Source organism: Myotis brandtii, unplaced genomic scaffold (assembly GCF_000412655.1).
Source record: "Myotis brandtii unplaced genomic scaffold, ASM41265v1 scaffold134, whole genome shotgun sequence".
Lineage (NCBI taxonomy): Eukaryota > Metazoa > Chordata > Mammalia > Chiroptera > Vespertilionidae > Myotis > Myotis brandtii.
This window is the reverse complement of record NW_005354756.1, coordinates 98,629-117,294: the sequence shown is the minus strand read 5'-3', so window position 1 is coordinate 117,294 and position 18,666 is coordinate 98,629. Positions and strand designations below refer to the sequence as shown.

The 18,666-nt window shown below is 52.5% G+C and overlaps 1 protein-coding gene across 1 annotated transcript in view; it reads right to left on the bottom strand.

Annotated features, from left to right (window-relative positions):
- Positions 1-8,316: 8,316 nt before the first annotated feature.
- Positions 8,317-18,666, bottom strand: part of CNTN3 (contactin 3 (plasmacytoma associated)) — a 90,316-nt gene continuing 79,966 nt past the window's right edge. The window contains exons 18-22 of the mRNA XM_014534931.1: positions 17,289-17,404; positions 16,544-16,727; positions 12,450-12,562; positions 11,172-11,340; positions 8,317-10,280 (exon numbers count right to left, since the gene is read on the bottom strand). Coding sequence (XP_014390417.1) covers positions 10,183-10,280; positions 11,172-11,340; positions 12,450-12,562; positions 16,544-16,727; positions 17,289-17,404 — 680 coding nt within the window. The 3' untranslated portion in view covers positions 8,317-10,182. The remainder of the gene's footprint in view (positions 10,281-11,171; positions 11,341-12,449; positions 12,563-16,543; positions 16,728-17,288; positions 17,405-18,666) is intronic.

Here is an 18,666-nt window from a genome sequence, read left to right as displayed (position 1 = left end):
CTCTCTCCCTTTCCCTTCCTCTCTGAAATCAATAAAAATATTTTTTAAAAAAAGAAAAGCTGAAGAAGAATTTAAAATTGGCAAAATCTAAATATTTCCTCCTGGGGCCAGGACCGCAGGGTCAAAGTCAAGTGTGGGGCAGCGACAAGAAGCCACAGAAAACCGTGGGTCCAGATCCACCGTAACGGTCTGAAATTGGGGTTCGTTCCCCTGTTGGCCTTCTCAACCGCACAAACTATAACCCCCGTTAACGCCACTGCAAAACCTCCAAACGTTAACAATCAGATGCAAGCCTGAGTCCCGAGCCAGCAGGCACCTGGGCATCGACTTTGTTTCCTTCCCCTCTGAATCCCATGTGAGTCCTTAAGATGTTACTGTAATGTATCCAGGGGGGTCAGTGTTGCAGCTTTTAAGTAGGAGGATGCGCAGGCTTGTCCTGCAGCAATTAAAATGACACCGCAAGTAAGAAGATTCTAACAGATTCCTGGTTACTCTACCTGTGCTGCCCGCAGTGCCTGGCTGAGGACGTCCTGTGGCCCTTTCTGCCTTGGGAGCGCCAGCCGTCTGCTCTCGGGAAGGCAAACAAGCAGAGGAGCCCGTGTTACCTCTCTCCCCGCTGCCTGCTAACCTGTAATTACTGCAGGGAGAAGCACGTATGGTCTGGGGCCGTGCCCGCTGTACCCGCAGCAGGAGAACGGTAGAGCTGTAGTCATTAGACACGTCGCCCCGGAGGTCCGGTGGGCGCGTGTCTCAGCTCCCCACCAGGCGCGCATGGGCACCCAGGACGCTCGGATGACCTTTCTCCGGGATTCCGACGAAGGGCTGTTGCACGGCTTAATAACGCCAGCAGACTCGGGTGTTAATAGCTTCACAATTCATTGCTTTGCTATTTTTTAAATGCACATGAAATTTAGTACCAGTTCCGCTGGCTGGAGACTCCCATGAATCATATAAATTAGAGGGTAACAAAGGAACGTATTAGCATTTGTTAGCCTGGATGCACGGATTCTGTACTAACCGCTGTAATATGTACTACAACTTTTCCACCCGCGAGTTAAAAAGCCTTTCAATTTTTCAGCCGGCGCCGTAATTGAATTGGGTCTCTCTGCCTACGGATAACAACGTTACGCTGATGGAATCTTTATTAGATTCTGAGGATTATTCCGGTGGCACTGGTTTCTAAAGCCAACAGCTCCACCAGGGAAAGGGGCATTGCAGGGCCCTCGTAAGCAAAAGCATGTTAAATGTGTCTTTTCGGGGAGATGCGTGTTTAATTATTACAGTAATGTATCCAGGGGGGTCAGTGTTGCAGCTTTTAAGTCGGAGGATGCGCAGGCTTGTCCTGCAGCACTTAAAACGCCGCCGCAAACAAGAAGATTCTAACAGATTCCCGGTTACTCTACCCGTGCTGCCCGCGGCGCCAGGCTGAGGACGTCCTGTGGCCCTTTCTGCCTTGGGAGCGCCAGCCGTCTGCTCGCGGGAAGGCAAACAAGCAGAGGAGCCCGTGTTACCTCTCTCCCCGCTGGCTGTTAACCTGTAATCACTGCAGGGAGGAGCACGTGTGGTCTGGGGCCGCGCTCGCTGTACCCGCAGCCGGAGAACGGTTGAGCTGCAGTCATTAGACACGACGCCCCCGAGGTCCGGCGGGCGCGTGTCTCAGCTCCCCGCCAGGCGCGCGTGGGCGCCCAGGACGCTCCGATGACCTTTCCCTGGGCTTCCGACGAAGGGCTGTTGCACGGCTTAATAACGCCAGCAGACTCGGGTGTTAATAGCTTCACAATTCATTGCTTTGCTATTTTTTAAATGCACATGAAATTTAGTACCAGTTCCGCTGGCTGGAGACTCCCATGAATCATATAAATTAGAGGGTAACAAAGGAACGTATTAGCATTTGTTAGCCTGGATGCACGGATTCTGTACTAACCGCTGTAATATGTACTACAACTTTTCCACCCGCGAGTTAAAAAGCCTTTCAATTTTTCAGCCGGCGCCGTAATTGAATTGGGTCTCTCTGCCTACGGATAACAACGTTACGCTGATGGAATCTTTATTAGATTCTGAGGATTATTCCGGTGGCACTGGTTTCTAAAGCCAACAGCTCCACCAGGGAAAGGGGCATTGCAGGGCCCTCGTAAGCAAAAGCATGTTAAATGTGTCTTTTCGGGGAGATGCGTGTTTAATTATTATTACACCATAAGCTGAACCGGCATCTGATCATTGATTCTCAGGAGAAATGGCCACAGAGGGAGAGGGCTGTGGAGCCGAAAATACCACAGAGCAAATTGGGCCCAAACCGTGGCCATTTTTCACCCTGGGTGCTGCTCTGCTGATTTTGTCATGAATGGACTTTTAAAAAATATTATTATTATTATTATTGATTTCAGAGAGGAAAGGAGAGGGAGGGAGGGAAGGAGGGAGGGAGAGAGAAACATCAATGATGATAAAGAACCATCAATCTGCTGCCTCCTGCACGCCCCCTACTGGGGATCAAGCCCGCAACCCGGGCGTGTGCCCTGACCAGGAATTGAGCCGTGAGCTGCTGGTTCATAGATCGACGCTCAATCCCTGAGCCACACCAGCCGGGCTGTAATGAATGCATTTTTAAGTCCGCATTTGAAAGCCGTCAGGTAGAACCTTCCTTTTTATAGGGGACATTCTGGATTGTGTTTCCTCCGAAACATATTTTTTGAAGTGGGATTTAAATCAACAGCTTCATGTCCAGTGTTAAGTATGTCGCTGTTGATTGTCAGAGTCTGGTTTTCAGACGGACAGTGGCCGGGAGACAAGCTTCCGACGCTCCCACGTGAGAGCCCAGCTGGAACTCCAACCAGAGGGGGCTGGCGGGGGCCTGCTGTCCAGAAGAGGGGCCTGCACCGTCCAGCTCAGTCCCTCTGGTGGCTCTGGGTACTTCACGAGACCTCTGTTGCTTTTGGGTTTGGGCTTAAATGTGGGAGAACAGTGAAAACAAGGGCTACTGATCAAAAAGGGAGAACACATCCCTCTTTTGTACTAATGGGAAAAAATTACCAATAAAAAAAGGAGACGATGAGAGAGGTGACGAACATAGTAGGAAGCGGTGTGGGCAGCAGAGCCCTCGTCATTCACACCCCGATGGAACCCTCGTCCAAGGTGGGGTGCTGTCTCGAGGGACTTGAGACAGACCTTCCCCATCGCCACCCCCTCTGCCCCTGGGTGTCTCTGGCGATGCTGGAGGTCATAGTAAAATGCCCGAGGGCAGAAGGAAAGCTCGGAGGTGGCTCTGAGGGCCCCGCTCCGTGTGCCAGGAGAGGAGAAGGGCGAGGAACCACGAAGCAGGGAGCTGTGGGTTGATATAACCTTTGCTCCCCAGGAGAGAGGGGTTAGGGACACGCTCCGCCTCTAGGAAGTTACACACTCGGATTTTTAATTCTGTAAAATGAACGGGCTCGAACCAGACAACCGTAGCTCTGGAAACGTGCAGTTCCAAATATTTGGGAAGTTAATTCGTCAGGAATGAGCTTTTGAAATGAGCTTGGTGGTGGGTGATGGCGAAGCAACACCTTCCTTGCGGCCTGTGGATGGGAGCGGGATCCTCAGCGTGTAGGGTCTCAGGCGTGGATTACCAGAGAGGCCTTGTCACTCGGCGATAATCAGGGATGCCGAGCGCTGCTGTCTTAATAGGTTTGTAAACCCTCCTTCACGGTTCATTAACGCGGCAGACAAAACTGCGGAGGTCAGAAAGCACAGCCGCTTCCCGCACGGAGCTGATAAATCAGTCAGCTCACTTCGCCGAGTCAACACCATCGCAGATAAGATCCAAGGGAAACACTCAACCGCCCGGCCGGCGTGGCTCCTAGTGGAGCGTCGACCTATGAACCAGGAGGTCGCGGTTCGATTCCCGCTCAGGGCACATGCCCGGGTTGTGGGCTCCATCCCCAGCAGGAGGCAGCAGCTAACGATGATTCTCTCTCATCATTGATGTTTCCATCTCTCTCTCTCCCTCTTCCTTCCTCTCTGAAATCAATAAAAATGTATTGAAAAAACACACACACAACTAATCACACACGGTCACACATGGGAGGACCAACGTGATAACTCAAAATCAATGACACTGTACGAGCGACAGGAGGTGCCTCTCCTGTCCGGGGCCTGCTGTGTCCACGCCACCATGCCCCCGTTAAAGGTGCCCCCATGACGGGCACTTCACACTCCTTTCATTTTGAAAAGCAGAGCGGGTGAGAGCCCAGTTTGGCGTGTCTGACTAGTGAAAATTTCATCCCTGTGTGTTTACGACGGGAGCTCATTCTCCAAGGGCCACACGCACTGTTCTGTGATGTTTTCCTGCTGCCCCCGCACAGTCTCCCTTAGTTCACCAACAATGTGGCTCTTCTGTTACGAGATGTGCTCCGCAGCATCAGTGTGCGGAGGTTCGCTTGCCTGCGACTTGGGTGTTACACTGTTTGACATCATTCAGGCTCGAGCCCCACACAGAACACACAGGGGCCTCTTCAGGCTTCAACTCAGGTCAAAGCGAGCGGCTATTCCCGCTCAGGCCTGCACCCAGTGACGCTTCTCCTGTGCCCCCTTTTGCTAAGCCTCCTGGGTCGATGAGCCGCAAGACCAAATATCAGCTCTGTCCTCCCCCAGCCTACTTTCAACAAGCGTAGGACCCAGAGCGCCATCCCCGTTTCATGATACGTTTCCAGGCCTCACCTACTAAACTGCTTTACTAACTTCTGAGCCCTGAGTACCGAGACTGGACCCAGTTTCCAAGTTTCTGATGTCATGAAGCCCAGTTGATATTCCTATGTAATTTTAAAACAATAACACACGTTTTCATTGATTTGAGAGAGAGAGAGAGAGAGAGAGAGAGATGATGAGAATCATTGATCGGCTGCCTCCTACACACCCCCTACTGGGGATCCAGTCCACAACCCAGGCATGTGCCCTGACCAGGGATTGAACCCTGACCTCCTGGTTCATAGGTCACCACTCAACCACTGAGCCACACTGACCGGGCACCACTCAAAGATATTTAAGGCTAAACGTGTGATTATAGTATCACTGTACTATAACAAATGCATCATTTCTAGATTAAATGTTATCATTCCCCCAAACATGGGAATTATGTGAAGGGAAGAGGTGTTAGCTCAGCTTATTGTGGGATCTGTACGCAATGGATACACTGACCAGATCATCCCGTCGTTACATGTTAACCTTACACCTTAAGGTTACATCTTAACCTTTGCACCGTGTCACATGTCAATTGCATCTCCATTAAGCTGGACAGAATAAACAAAGAGGCCTACATGTGCTTGTGGGGAGGTAATTAGGGCGGAGTTCTTACCCAACATGGTGGTGGGGCTGGTGGGGAGAATGGGCCACTCATTTTAATTGCTAAGTAGCTTCCTGACACAGAAGTGACACTAATTATGACTCATCCTTCTAACTACGTGACTTACTGTCCTGCAACTCCAAGTAAAGAATTTGCGCAAATATAAATATTTACAAGTCGACTCTATCCTATACAAATGAGTGTTAAGCCTTGATCACAAGCTGTCTTTTATTAAAAAACACACCTTACTGGCGTGTTTGAAAGACACATTCGAGGCATTTCTTCCTTGGGGTACTCACACTTCCTGAAAGTTGGTAGGAACACCTTTATAAGCTGCGTTACACAATGTATCCGCAGCTAATGAAGAAGAAATGACAACTGCTCTGCAGGATGGATTAGGACACTGATTAGACCGTCACAGAAGTGCTTACCGGCGCCGTTCGAACACCTGCTCGGTAATGCCTGCGCCTGGTGCTCCTGCATCCCACAGTCCACGCTTCATTAGGAGACGGAGGGCGATTAAATAAGCCTGGACAGCCAGCTCGCCTTACGTGTTTCGCCTTCTACCTCGGGCACAGCTGTAAGGACTGGTCATTCCCTTTACAGGGAAAGCAACGGAAGAGACATCTGTGCTCCCCCGAGGCGGGTCCTGACGGCCAAGATGAACTCCCTTCAGAGAACGCTGGCTGCAGACGGTGGAGAGGCGGCAGGTGGAGTGGGGAGGGAGGGCCGGTAACGTCCAGGTCCGACTTCTCCCGAGGCCCGGGGGCCCGTTTCCCTGCACTCAACACACGCAGTTCCCTCGGGGTTCCGCCGGGGCCTGTGGGAACCCTAATCAGAACACACCGACGATCAAGGCCAATTCGCCATACGCACGCGTGCAGGCGAGGACACGGCAGTATCACCAGGTGAAAGGCCTCTTTGCCCTACGCAGGGGCGAGGGCAGTGACTCAGTAGTGGCAATACACGCACTGCGCAGGCGCACCCTCAGGGAACCTGTTTACATTAATGTAGCACGAGGGTCACTATGGGGCACGAGGCCTCTTTTGTGTGAGCGTGTGTTTACGGTGCCACTGACCAGCAGTGTGCGGCCGCTTTGAAGAACTACTTTGTCTGATGGCTCCTGTAGAGGCAATGGCTACTCGGTCTACCATAGTCTCTCCTGTCTGTGCCTGCGGCTTCTCATGTCTCCATCTCATACCTGGCATCCGAGGACCTGTGCTCCCACCTGTAGGCGCCCCGCAGTCTCGGGTGCTGCTACCCTGGCACGCACACTCCATGCCCCTACGCTGGCCCGGAAATACCCTGGAGGCCTCCACAGCAAGCTGCATGCACACCCCGCGGGCCAGTGGGAGGGGGGCCCTCGCGTTCCAGAGGCGCTCCATGGCAGGCAGGGTGGGCCCCACCCGGGAGACGTTCAGAGGGCACGTCCTGGCCCTGCCCCCGACCCACGAAAGCAGAACCCGGGTATCTCATACCTGGCATCCGAGGACCTGTGCTCCCACCTATAGGCGCCCCGCAGTCTCGGGTGCCGCTACCCTGGCACGCAAACTCCATGCCCCTATGCTGGCCCGGGAATACCCTGGAGGCCTCCACAGCAAGCTGCATGCACACCCCGCGGGCCAGTGGGAGGGGGGCCCTCGCGTTCCAGAGGCGCTCCATGGCAGGCAGGGTGGGCCCCACCCGGGAGACGTTCAGAGGGCACGTCCTGGCCCTGCCCCCGACCCACGAAAGCAGAACCCGGGTTTTCCTGGATGCCCATGAATTGGCGATGTGTCGCCCTAGCCACGTGACCCCGGGGAATGGCTGCTTGGCCAGAGGTTCTACCCCTGGCGACACCCTGGGAGGCGGTAACAAGCACCCCTTTGTCCCTTACTAACCTCGGAGCTCCTGCACTGCCCCTGGGAGACACCTCGCAGCCCCCGTACCTAGTCAATCGACTTTCTTAAATAAACTGTAATTTTATTTCCAAGCAATTTCTGTGCCCCACGGGGCATGAACATACATACAGAGGGAGGCATTTCCACGTGTGTGTGTGTGGGGGGAGGTGCGGTCTGGAAGTTAGAGTCACTTGTTGGGGTTTAAAGGGTGATTCATGGGTCTTTGGACAGACAGGAGCTACCCACGGGCAGCCACCGAATTTATTCACAGGCAAAGCCGACACCACCAAGAGTGATGAGCTGTATTGTGCTGATAAATGGAGAGTTAAAAATAAAGGATGGAGGGAGAGCTGTAGGTTAAGAGAAACTTAGGAGATATATCAGATTTAAATAGAGGGGCGAGATTGAGGCGTCTGAGGATGCATATTTGGGGGTAAAAACCAGTTCCTGTGAAGTCAGGATGAGGGCTGCTCACGAGGCAGGGAGAGAGGGAGCTGGTCAATGAAGGCCGAGGCCAGTGAACGAAGGCGTACATTGCGTTGTGTGGTCTTTCTGTAAGAGCCATTTGTTTTCTTATAAAAGTGTATAAATAGCAAAGGAAAGTCTGGTAGGAGCGTTTAGTTCTACCGAGAGCTGGCATATCATCTTCCACGTACCGGTACTAGTCAGAAACTAATCTTTTTTTCTGGTGTATTTTTTTCAAATATTTAGAACCTTGTCTATCACAAGGGATGCTTAAAAGCCAGGCTCTCTAACCCCAACACCAAAGAGAAAGTCTATGCAGGGCCCGGAAAATTGATGCCAATCTTTAAAAAAAAAATACTTGTCCAAAATATACAAGTAGCTGCCATCAACCAAATGAAGTCAGAACAGACTCAATACCATCATTCTACAAAGTGAATTTTCTGCTTCCCCTCTCTGCCCTCCCTTCCCGCACCTGCTATGCCTCGACTAGAGAGGGCATCGTCTCACAGGCTGGGTGTACTCAGTCGATAGGGTGCACACATACTTCTTAAAATATCCTGTTACAACAGAGAAGCGGGAAAAACAGAATCATTCCGGGGCCCTTTCAATGTTCCTTTGGACCACCCCCTAATTCATCACGGACAGGCATCTTGATTGTTATAAATTTTATTAGAATGATAGAAAAGAATACATACAGATAACCATAGGATACACACACAGAAATGTAAAGATACTTTTTATACTTTTCAATATGAAACAATGTACAAATCTCATGGAGATATCTTGCTAGAAACGCCATAGACACAGAGCAATCGTGTTGAAAATGGAAGCATAGGAATCACTACGTCATAAAGAGGTACCGCTCCATCACGTGGGGCTGCACATACAGGTACTGGAGAGAGCGCGGCCTCTGTTTTTGACTGAAGGAGCAATGGTTAGATTTTCCTCGGTATTTACAGTATATACAGACCTTGCGGAGAGAGTTATAAATATTCTTCTCCTCTGCGTAGGACGACTTTATCTTAAATGAAATTTCTAAACGTAAAAGCAAGGCTTTATGCTTTCTGGTACATGAAACTGTTGGCTTCAAATTCTGAGAATTCTGCAGAGAAGAACAAGTTTCTGCAAAATGTGAAATTGGTTAAAAAAAAAGAGAGAGAGGTAAAAAATTGTTTTTGCCTCGTCTGACACTCAATCTGCGGATTTCACGTTATTCTCTGCATATTGCTCTGAAGTCGCGTCCTTGAAAAGCCTTTGAAAACCGCACACATCAGAGTCAGCAGCCTCGCCCGGCTCTATTACAAATTTACCGCAGGAACGAAAAAGCCTGCCCGACTCTCTCAGATAGACCGTTGGATTTCATTTAAGAAAAAAAAAAGCCCGTCTCTGTCACCCCAAAAAAGAGAGGGCCTCTTAATGGAACCCGACATTGGAAATGAAAAGCCGTGTGGATTTTGTTTAATGTCTGGGTTGAGATTCAGGTCCTTCCTTCTCTTGCCCACGGGGTTTTAATAAAAGCTGCAACTTGTTCCTAGGCGTGAAGGACACAAGTCATGCTTATTATTATTTTTTTAATATTTGAGGAGAAAGTGTGAACCTTCCAATTTCACAGCGTCTTTGAATGAAACAAAAGCCCGCTCTGGAATGGGCTGCGGGCTGTGAAAACGCCGCGGTCCCCGCATCTGCTGTAAACACACTCGCACTGCGGTCTGCACAGCGCGGGCAGCCCCGCTCACGCCTCCTTCCTTCTCTGTTCCAAGTCCTTCCCGGGGCCGAGGCAGGTAAGGGGGGGGTGTGACGGTCCCCACGGTTTACAGATGAGTTTTGGGTAAAGTGGGGTGGGAAGAATCCCACCCCCTCCCTAGGACACTGGGGCCAAACAGCCCCCCTGGGGCCCCCAGGGCAGCATTTTCCAACCCTCCTTCGAATCCCAGGCGCCCTCTTCAGGACAGGGCAGTTTCTAAAGGCGTTTTTGACCCCTTCGAAATAACACTGACCAACTCTCCCAAGCACTGCTGCTCTGGCGGGGAACCTAACTTTTGGACTCAATGAGCTTCTCTGCATGAATAAAAGACACAACAAACAGACGCGTGTCTGCGTGGGAGGATGGGCGTCTTCACCCACAGGCAGTGTGTAGAACCATCGCTTACAGACACCTCTAGGGTGTCCCCCCTTCCACAGCCCATAGCTCCATTTTGAGAATGAAATGTATTTTAATAAACACCGCCTTGATAGTTATTCAACGTGTGTGTTGAATTTTGGGGGGATACCCTCTGTATCAAAAGTCTGAAATACATAATATATATAAAGTCCTTTGGTTTATCAAGTATTAAGGCATTTCAGATTCCCCTAAAAGGATGTACTGCTTGTCTTTGAATTATATTTGTATTTTACCTGCGTAGAAAGTTAAAAATACAGAGTTGGGGGTGGGGGGAAACCATGCATAATCACTGCATTTCATGAAAGCACTTTTTTTTTTTTGTAACCAATTAACTTGCAGTAAATAGTAAAAAAGAGTTGCTATCACCACAGGGCATGAGCCACGCACAGGACTGCCGGCAGGTAGCGTGACACGGGGTGGACGTTGGCGATGGCCGACGGGGAGCCCCTGGCGTCCGAACCTGTCGAGGTGAGAGACAGCTGGTTACTACGGCTCCTGCATCACCGACCACGGCAAGACCCCGCTCCTCCTCTCAGAGCAGGAAGGACCACACGTCATGATCAGCGCCTTCTGTTTACAGTGGGGCACACGTTAGCTGCCAAGGGGATCTATGAACACACTGGTCCCTTCGCCCCCCTCCCCTCCCCTCCCCCCCTTCCCTTCCCTTCCCTTCCTCCCTCCTTCTTTCTTTTTTAAAGTATTTTTAAAATGGATATCAGAGAGAGGGAGGGAGAGAGAGAGGGAGAGGGAGAGGGAGAGAGAGAGAGAGAGAGAGAGAGAGAGAAACACGAATGATGAGAGAGAATCACTGATCAGCTGCTCCCTGCACGCCTCCTACTGGGGAGTGAGCCTGCAACCAGGGTATGTGCCCTGACTGGGAATTGAACCTGTGACCTCCTGGTTCTTGGGTCCACGCTCAACCACTGAGCAACACCGGCCAGGCTGTATTTACGCTTTCCTAAACAACTCTAGGCTTTGTTCGTACACTATCACTTAACGTTAACTGAATCTGAGAAAACAACTTAATTTTGAAAACAATTCTACTCTATGACACACACAACTGAGATCAATGGAGGGTTTCATTAAAGCAAGCTTCCCTGGGCAAGCATCGGGGGGGAGGATCCAAATGGATGGTTTTGCTACATATTTCTCACGTCTTTTCTGTCTTCCTGTCTTACCCTTCCCCTGATTTTGCACGACTCTCGAGGAATTAGTTCCCCTGCCTCACCCCTCACCCCAACACTGTCTCAGCACCCGATGAACAGTGTGGGGAAGGAGTGGACAGACGGGCCCTGAGGACTCGGGGTCCCCAAGGGTGTTGTGGGGGAGAGCCTGTGGCCTGTCCGCTTACTGGTTCTCCTCGGGATCCTGACGGGCGCGCTGCTGGCCCCGTCCCCTCCGGCCGTCGTGGCCCGGACGTGGACGACGTATCCCTCCTGGACGGGCAGCCGCAGCTCGGCCGACGTTCGGTTTGTGCTCAGCACCTGCAGGCCGCCCTGGCCGCTAGTCCTGTAGAACACCTGGAATGCGCCAACACACACTCATGTCGCCCACATTTGCGTTTCTCGTGGAACTCACTGCTCTGGCCTTGTGCCTGTCATCTCTATCCACCCAGCTTAAGTCCCATCCTCAGCTCTCTCTCTCCACGGTCGTCCCCCGGGGTTCTCACGTGGCAGGGCCATCAACCACAGCGTCTGGGAGGGTTAGGGTCGCCCGGAGAGCTGAGCGGGAAGGTGTCCGGGTGGGGACAGGCCCCCTGCCCTGATCGTGGACACACACGGAGGACCAGAGACAATGCTTCTCATTGTGTTTTCTTAAATATGTTTGTTGTTGTTGGTCCTCACCCGAGGGTATTTTCCCATTGCTTTTTAGAGAGAGTGGAAGGGAGGGGGAGAGATACACAGAGAGAGAGAGACATCGATGTGAGAGAGACACATCGATTGGTTGCCTCCTGCACATGCCCTGACCAGGGCTGGGCACTGACCGAGGCCTGGGAATCTAACCTGCAACCAACGTACGTGCCCTGGATTGGAATTGAACCATGGATGGGCCAAAGCTCTATCCACTGAGCCAAACCTAAGGCTCAAATATGATTTGCTGATATTTTTGAGAGAGGAAGGGAGAGGGATAGAAACACAATGACAGAGAGGAACATTGATCAGCTGCCTCCTACACGCCCCCTACTGGGGATTGAGCCAGAAAACCCCGCATGTGCCCTGACTACACGCCCCCTACTGGGGATTGAGCCAGAAAACCCCGAATCTGCCCTGACCAGGAATTGAGCTGTGACCTCCTGGTTCATCGGTCAACGCTCAACCACTGAGCCACACCAGCCAGGCAGTTTTCATTGTTTTTAAAGTCGTCCATAGGTAGCATCAGAAGCAGCAAACTCACATAAACAATTTACAAACATTTTGTCCAAAACCCCCACGTGAGCAGAATGATTTCACTTTCATTGTATTTAAGGAATCAGACATTTTGGGAACAAGCCTTTTTCATAAAAGGCTTAACATGTGAATGACATCATTAGCTATAGTCAGAAGCCGTACCTCCCGCACGGAGGAAATTGAGCCCAGCTCCCTGGAAAGCCCCGGCGGGAGCCGAGACCACCACAAACCCCGCCACTCACCTTGTACCCCGTCACTTCCGACTCGTTCTCCATGGCTCTGACCTGCTCCCAGCTCAGGAACACCTTGGCATCCGTGGCGTTCCAGACCACGTTTCCCGGCGGCTGGCTGGGCGCTGGAAGTGAGAGTGAGGGGTTAACAGGGACCGAGCTCGGAGGGAACTGCCCCCGGGGCAGAGAAGGGGCCGTCAGGGAGGCAGCGGACCAGCATCTGCCCAGGGGGATGCACAGCGTTCGGGCAGAGCCAGAAAACCTCAAGCGCAAAGCGGACAGAGCCGGTCCACACGTGTTTCTCAGGTGGACACACGTGTCGTCATCGGTGCAGCCACAAACCCAGGACCCCTGGTTCCAGGGGGGCCGGGCCCCGCCTCCATCATCCAGCCCCAGAGCCAGGATCTGGGAAGAGCCGAGGAGGACGCCGTGCGGGGGGTCGGGGGGGGGGGGGGGGGGGGGGGGAGATGCCCACTTTCCCAGCGTGTCTGGTTGGGAGAAATAACCTGGAGGTGCCGATGGAATCGCTGCTGCCCCGAGGAGGGACCTGGGGGAGAACAAGGCCACCTCGGAACAGACCCTGACCATGGGGACCGTCCTGTCTGTCCACACACTCAGGGCACCACCTGTTCCGAGGACCCTGGGGACAGAGCGCTGGGGACAGTGGCGATGGAAGCGGGCAGTCTCTGCCCGAGGGGCCCACGCTCCAGCCCGCGGTAACACAGGCGGGTGCTGTGCGGGGTCAGAGCCAGGAAGGCGACAGGAGTGTTGGGCATGTCTGCAGACGGGTGGGGGCCACACTTCCCAGCCAGGGGCGCCCGTGGTGGCGCTGCGGCGACATTGGAGCAAAGGCCGAGAGGGCACGGGAACTTGCCACGTGGGCACCAGGACACAGGGTTCCCTGGGCAGAAGGCAGAGCCTGCGGGAGTGGAGGAGGCCCGGGTGGTAGGAAGTGAGCCGAGGACTGCCGCCGGCCTGGGGGGCATTTTGGGGACCTGGTCTGTGTGCAGGGGGTGTGAGTCCAGGGCGGGAGCAGGCTGCGCAGAGGGGGCCTGGCCCGGACCCATGTGAGGGCTGCACTGGACGGCAGCGAGCACAGGGGGCGGCGGGTTCTCCATCACTTGCGGGCACGAGGGAAAGAGAAAAATAGAGGGTAACGCTGAGATTTGCGGCCTGAGCAACGGAAACCCTGGGAAGATTGCAGAAGGGACACGTGTCATGGGGTGGGCGGGGCATCAAGAGTGCAGTTTTGGGAAAATGCAGTTTGAGATCTCCCGAGAGGGTCTGGGGGTGCCGGCTGACCCGTCCACGTGGGGCGCCAGGGCCCCTGCTGGCCATCCGGGTGGAGAAAGCAGAATATTAGCCCTGCGCCTTCGTCCTCGAGATCCCTGGACACGGGATTCTCTGTGTTTCTTTTCAGGAGCCGATGGATTTCTGTGCCGCCTGCCCGTTTCCTCAGCGCCTCTGGGGGGAAGGTGCTCCGAAGAGCTGGCTTTGGGTTGCAAGTGACAGAAGCTCATCTTATCAGAGAGGCTACTTAGTGTTTAAGAGAAACGCTCTCGCAAAGCACACGCAGTTGGAGATCAAAAATTCAGTGTTCAGCAGCAGCCACATTACTTGAGAGTCCCTGTATTATCGTACACGGATAAAGAGAGAGCAGCCACGATCTGTAGGATGCAAAGCCACGCACACCGACTTCCGTGATTATGGGGACACAACGCTCGCACGTTTTTAAGCAAGATGGTGAGGACTCCAGTGAGTGCTTTAAAATCACAATTTTCAGCCGAAAGGAAGTATATTTGATTCCTTATAATACTTCAGGAGGCCAGGGTGGTAGGAAGTGAGCCGAGGACTGCCGCCGGCCTGGTGGGCATTTTGGGGACCTGGTCTGTGTGCAGGGGGTACGAGGCCAGGGCCTGCTTCTGTAGATTTCAGCCACCCATCGAGATGTAATGAGTGGCTCCCAGGGCCACGCCGGGCACAGGGCTGGGTGAACAGACAGCCAGCGAGTCATCAAAGCCCTCGGTTTAGTTCTTGACGCCCAAAGCATGCCGCTAATTGTCTCCCTGGCGATAACCACAAAAGCCTTACCAAAACCCGCAAGTAGGATTTGCAGCTAAAGCCACTTCAAAGGTTAGGACGACAGTGAAGGAACTATAATATCGCAAACAGCTTTAAGAGATTCTGTTTCATGGGTATCGTGGTATGTTTGAAAAATGACTGACACAAAATTTAAAAACTAGCCATGTTCTTTTTATACAATGTTAGGATGATTAGAGATTTTTACTAGTAGAAATATATATAATTTTTATTGATTTCAGAGAGGAAGAATGAGAGATAGGAACATCGATGATGAGAATCATTGATTGGCTGCCTCCTGCACGCCCCATACTGGTGGGGATCAAGCCCGCAACCCGGGCATGTGCCCTGACCAGGAATCGAACAGTGACCTCCTAGTTCATAGGTTGACCCTCAACCACTGAGCCATGCCAGCTGGGCTAGGGATTTCAGTTATCTTTATATTTCCCACTCAATGTGGGATCGTGTCCATGGTAACAGCCACGGCCAACATGCAGGTGCCTGATGAATTGTGGAATTTCCAGAGATTTTGTTCCATTGGTGGAACTTCCATCATTGCACAGCGCGTGTGCACAGCAGTGCTGCCTGTCTAAGATCCCCCCACTCCCGGGTCCTGGGCACAGGGTAGAGTCCCAGTAACCTGGTGTTGAATGAGACACGAATATCCGTGTCAATGAAAAGGGCACCCAGAGGACAGGGCCGGGTATGGGTGGCTGTCCCACTCCTTCCTCTGTGATCTGGGGACAGTCAGGGGCTGTGTACGCCTTGGCGCCCTCTCTCTAAGTTGAGAATTAGGGAATTCAATGCTTGAGATGTTCACAGAACAGTGGAAGCACCAGCCGTTAAAATCATAATCGTGCCCGGCCGGAGTGGCTCAGTGGTTGAGTGTCGACCTATGAACCGCGAGGTCACGGTTCAGGGCACATGCCCAGGTTTCGGGCTCGATCCTCAGTAGGGGGTGTGCTGATTAATGATACTCTCATCATTGATGTTTCTATCCCTCCCTTCCTCTCTGAAATCAATAAAAATATATTTAAAAAATAAAAAAATCATAATCACTATCCTTATTGTTTCCTGCAATTTGCACATTACATTGGGTATTCATGTACCATCGCTCAATCATGAAGGGTTTTGCTTATTTTTATTTTTTCAGTCACCCTATGTTTTATTTTTATAAACTTAACTTTATTATTGAAAATATTACAGTGGTTTCTGCTTCTTTTAAAAAATTTAGTTCTCTCCTATGCACGGCTGCCATATTCCTATTGATTTATAACCAGCCCCCTCCTCCGGCCGGGTCAGTTCACCGAGTCCCTCGCTGGTCCCCGGATGGTGTCTCCTGGGTTTTACAACCACCTTCTCCTACCAAGTACTCACATCAGTTCCCGAGTCAGGGAAAGAGCCAGATAAACCTGTTGCATATATTTTTGCAATCGGAACTTTTGATGGACACTGTGCTTTGAATATGTAATGACGCATATTTAAATCTTACCAATTCACAATAGATGTTGGGAATACCAAACATACATAACGATGATATTTTCAGTTTACTTGCAAACCCACATGCTCCATGGTCTAACTCCAGCCTGGTGCTGGGAATGAGTCCCCGCGAGCACAGCTAACAGACTCGGCTCAGGGCAACGCTTTCGCCTGGTGCGGTTTAAAGCATCCCTCCTGGACCCACCGCTGAGGGTAACCTTTACTCTACATTGCCATCTTTCAAACAACGTAGGAGAGAGGAAGAGAAATCACCTCTGATCCCTTGACATGAATGTTAACTTTCTCACACTTATCAGACATCCCAAGCTGAGTAAGTTGGTCACAGTTTAAGAGAAAAGCAGACGTACTTGACTAAACACCTCACACTGAGCTTTCCAAATGGGGGCTGTGCCCGTTCCCTTGGGGTTTGGAGGATTGGGAAAATGCCTGTGGCTCTGTGTTTGCAGGGGCTGAGCTGGGCTCACACAGAAGCTGTCATTCCGGATGCAAACTCCCGCCGCCCCCCACCCAACACACAAGATACCTACGCGTCTTCTTGGTGGTGGCATTCACCGTGGCGCTGAAGGGCCCGGCACCCGCGCTGTTGTAAGCCCGGACGGCTGCGTGGTAGACCAGGTGGCTCCTCAGGCCGTGGAGCCGGGCCGCGGTCTCCCCTGCCACCACCTTCACTCTGCGCGGCGAGCCCTCCTCTCCGCTGGTCCAGTACCGCACCTGGGGGCCGAAACACGACAGGGGCCACCTTCACGCTCAGCGGCTTTCACTAAAGTGGGCGCCCTGATGTATGTCATCGTTTAGACAAGTATTGGCAAAGTGCCTACTGTGTACTGCACACAGTGGGCTCTGAGCCACGGAGGCTCAAGGAGGAGACAGTACCTGGAGAAAGGGAAGGAGTTATTTGTCTACAGATGCCAAGGCCACCAAGAAAGGAAGACCGAGAGCTGAGGACCATCCTAACGGCATGGACGTCCCCTGAACGCGAACCGGACAGGCCGATCTCACCCTCGTGTCTCGGTCAAGCCTTCTAAAAACCGTGCCCAGGGGATCCAGTTCCTTTTCGATGGCTATTTTTTTTTCCTTTTCTACCCCAACTAACGTTATTTTCATTCAACTTGTTGAGTTCATTTCAACATCCCTGGATATTCACAGGGGACCACGTGCTGGCGAAATGCCAGTGAAAGCCAGACGTCAGCTAGGACGTCACTGTTAAAAAGACGGACAGGGACGGAGCGAGGGGTGTGGCACCCTCCAGGCCGCGCTTCAGAGAGCAAGTACCTCGTAGCCGAGGAGATGGCCACTGCTCAGCTTCCACGGGATGGCGCTCCAGGACACCTCAATTTCCGAGGAGGACAGGCTGTGGGCCCAGACGTGAGCTGGAGCCGCTGTAGGTTCTGCTTGGGAACACCAACCAAAATACAATGTTGGCAGGAAATTTTGAAAATCTACTGAAGTTCTTATTGTCAGAGAGATACATTTGAAAATTCATAGACTATTCAGTAAAAATTATTTAACATCACGAACCATGTCATGAAAACAGAGACACTGGCCCACTTCCGTTCCTCAGGGACAGGGGACATCAGAGCCACGGCGTCTCCTGGCTCAGGGGTCACGGTGGCCTGGGCTCCCCACTCCTGCCCCCCCTTCCGGCCCAGCTTGTCTCCCCCTTCCCCTCTGTCCTCTCCACCCACCACCATGCCTTCTCTTCACCCACAGCTCCTGCTGGGAGCCCCTGTGCCCACAAATGCTACTGATTCCTCTTCTTTTTAAAAATAATTTTTTATTGACTTCAGAGAGGAAGGAGCGGGAGAGAGAGAGATAGAAACATCCATGATGAGAGAGAATCATGGATCGGCTGCCTCCTGCATTCCCCCTATTGGGGATCGAGCCCACAACCTGGGCATTCACCCTGACTGGGAATTGAACCGTGACCTCCTGGTTCATAGGTCAACGCTCAACCACTGAGCCACACCGGCCGGGCTGATCATCCTTTTGTGACTTGCCAAGTCAAGGGCTCCAGAGTTCATTCATCCCAGAAGCATTCAGCGAGCACCTTCTCTGGCCCAGGCCCTCGCACACTCACACACTCGCACACTCACGTGGAGGGTGGGCCCTCTGGAAGGTGTAGACACACATGCACAGTCCCAGGTCCCCCCTGTAACAGACAGCCCCGGGGCGGGGGGCGGCATCCTGGGTTCCCAGGGACCCCTCTCAGGGAGAGCTCTGAGAGGAGACTCCTCCCCCAGAATCCACTTTTTTGTTAACCGACCCAGCTCCCCACCATGGCTGACCAATAGAGACAGATTCCTGGCCCAGCCTGGGCCTCGGAGATGCTTCTCCTGGGGATGCGAACGTTGGTTTGGGAAGACGAGGAGAACTCGGGGCCTACCCGTCAGTCCAGGCGCCCGAGGCAGCCCGTCCGGGCCCCAGGGCATCTCTGATGAAGCCCCCCCGCCATGAGGCTTTCTGTTTATCCCCTCCTTGGACTCAGTGAGAGATCCCAGTATGTTTCCAGTAAGTCCCTCGCCTTTTTCATAGACAGATACCAGCCTCTCCTGACATTAGGAACAGAAAAGCCTTCACCCAAGTCCTCAGTGGAGGAGAATGAGAACAGGAGAAGGAGACTGCGGGAGGGGTAAGGCATGTGCCCCCTCCT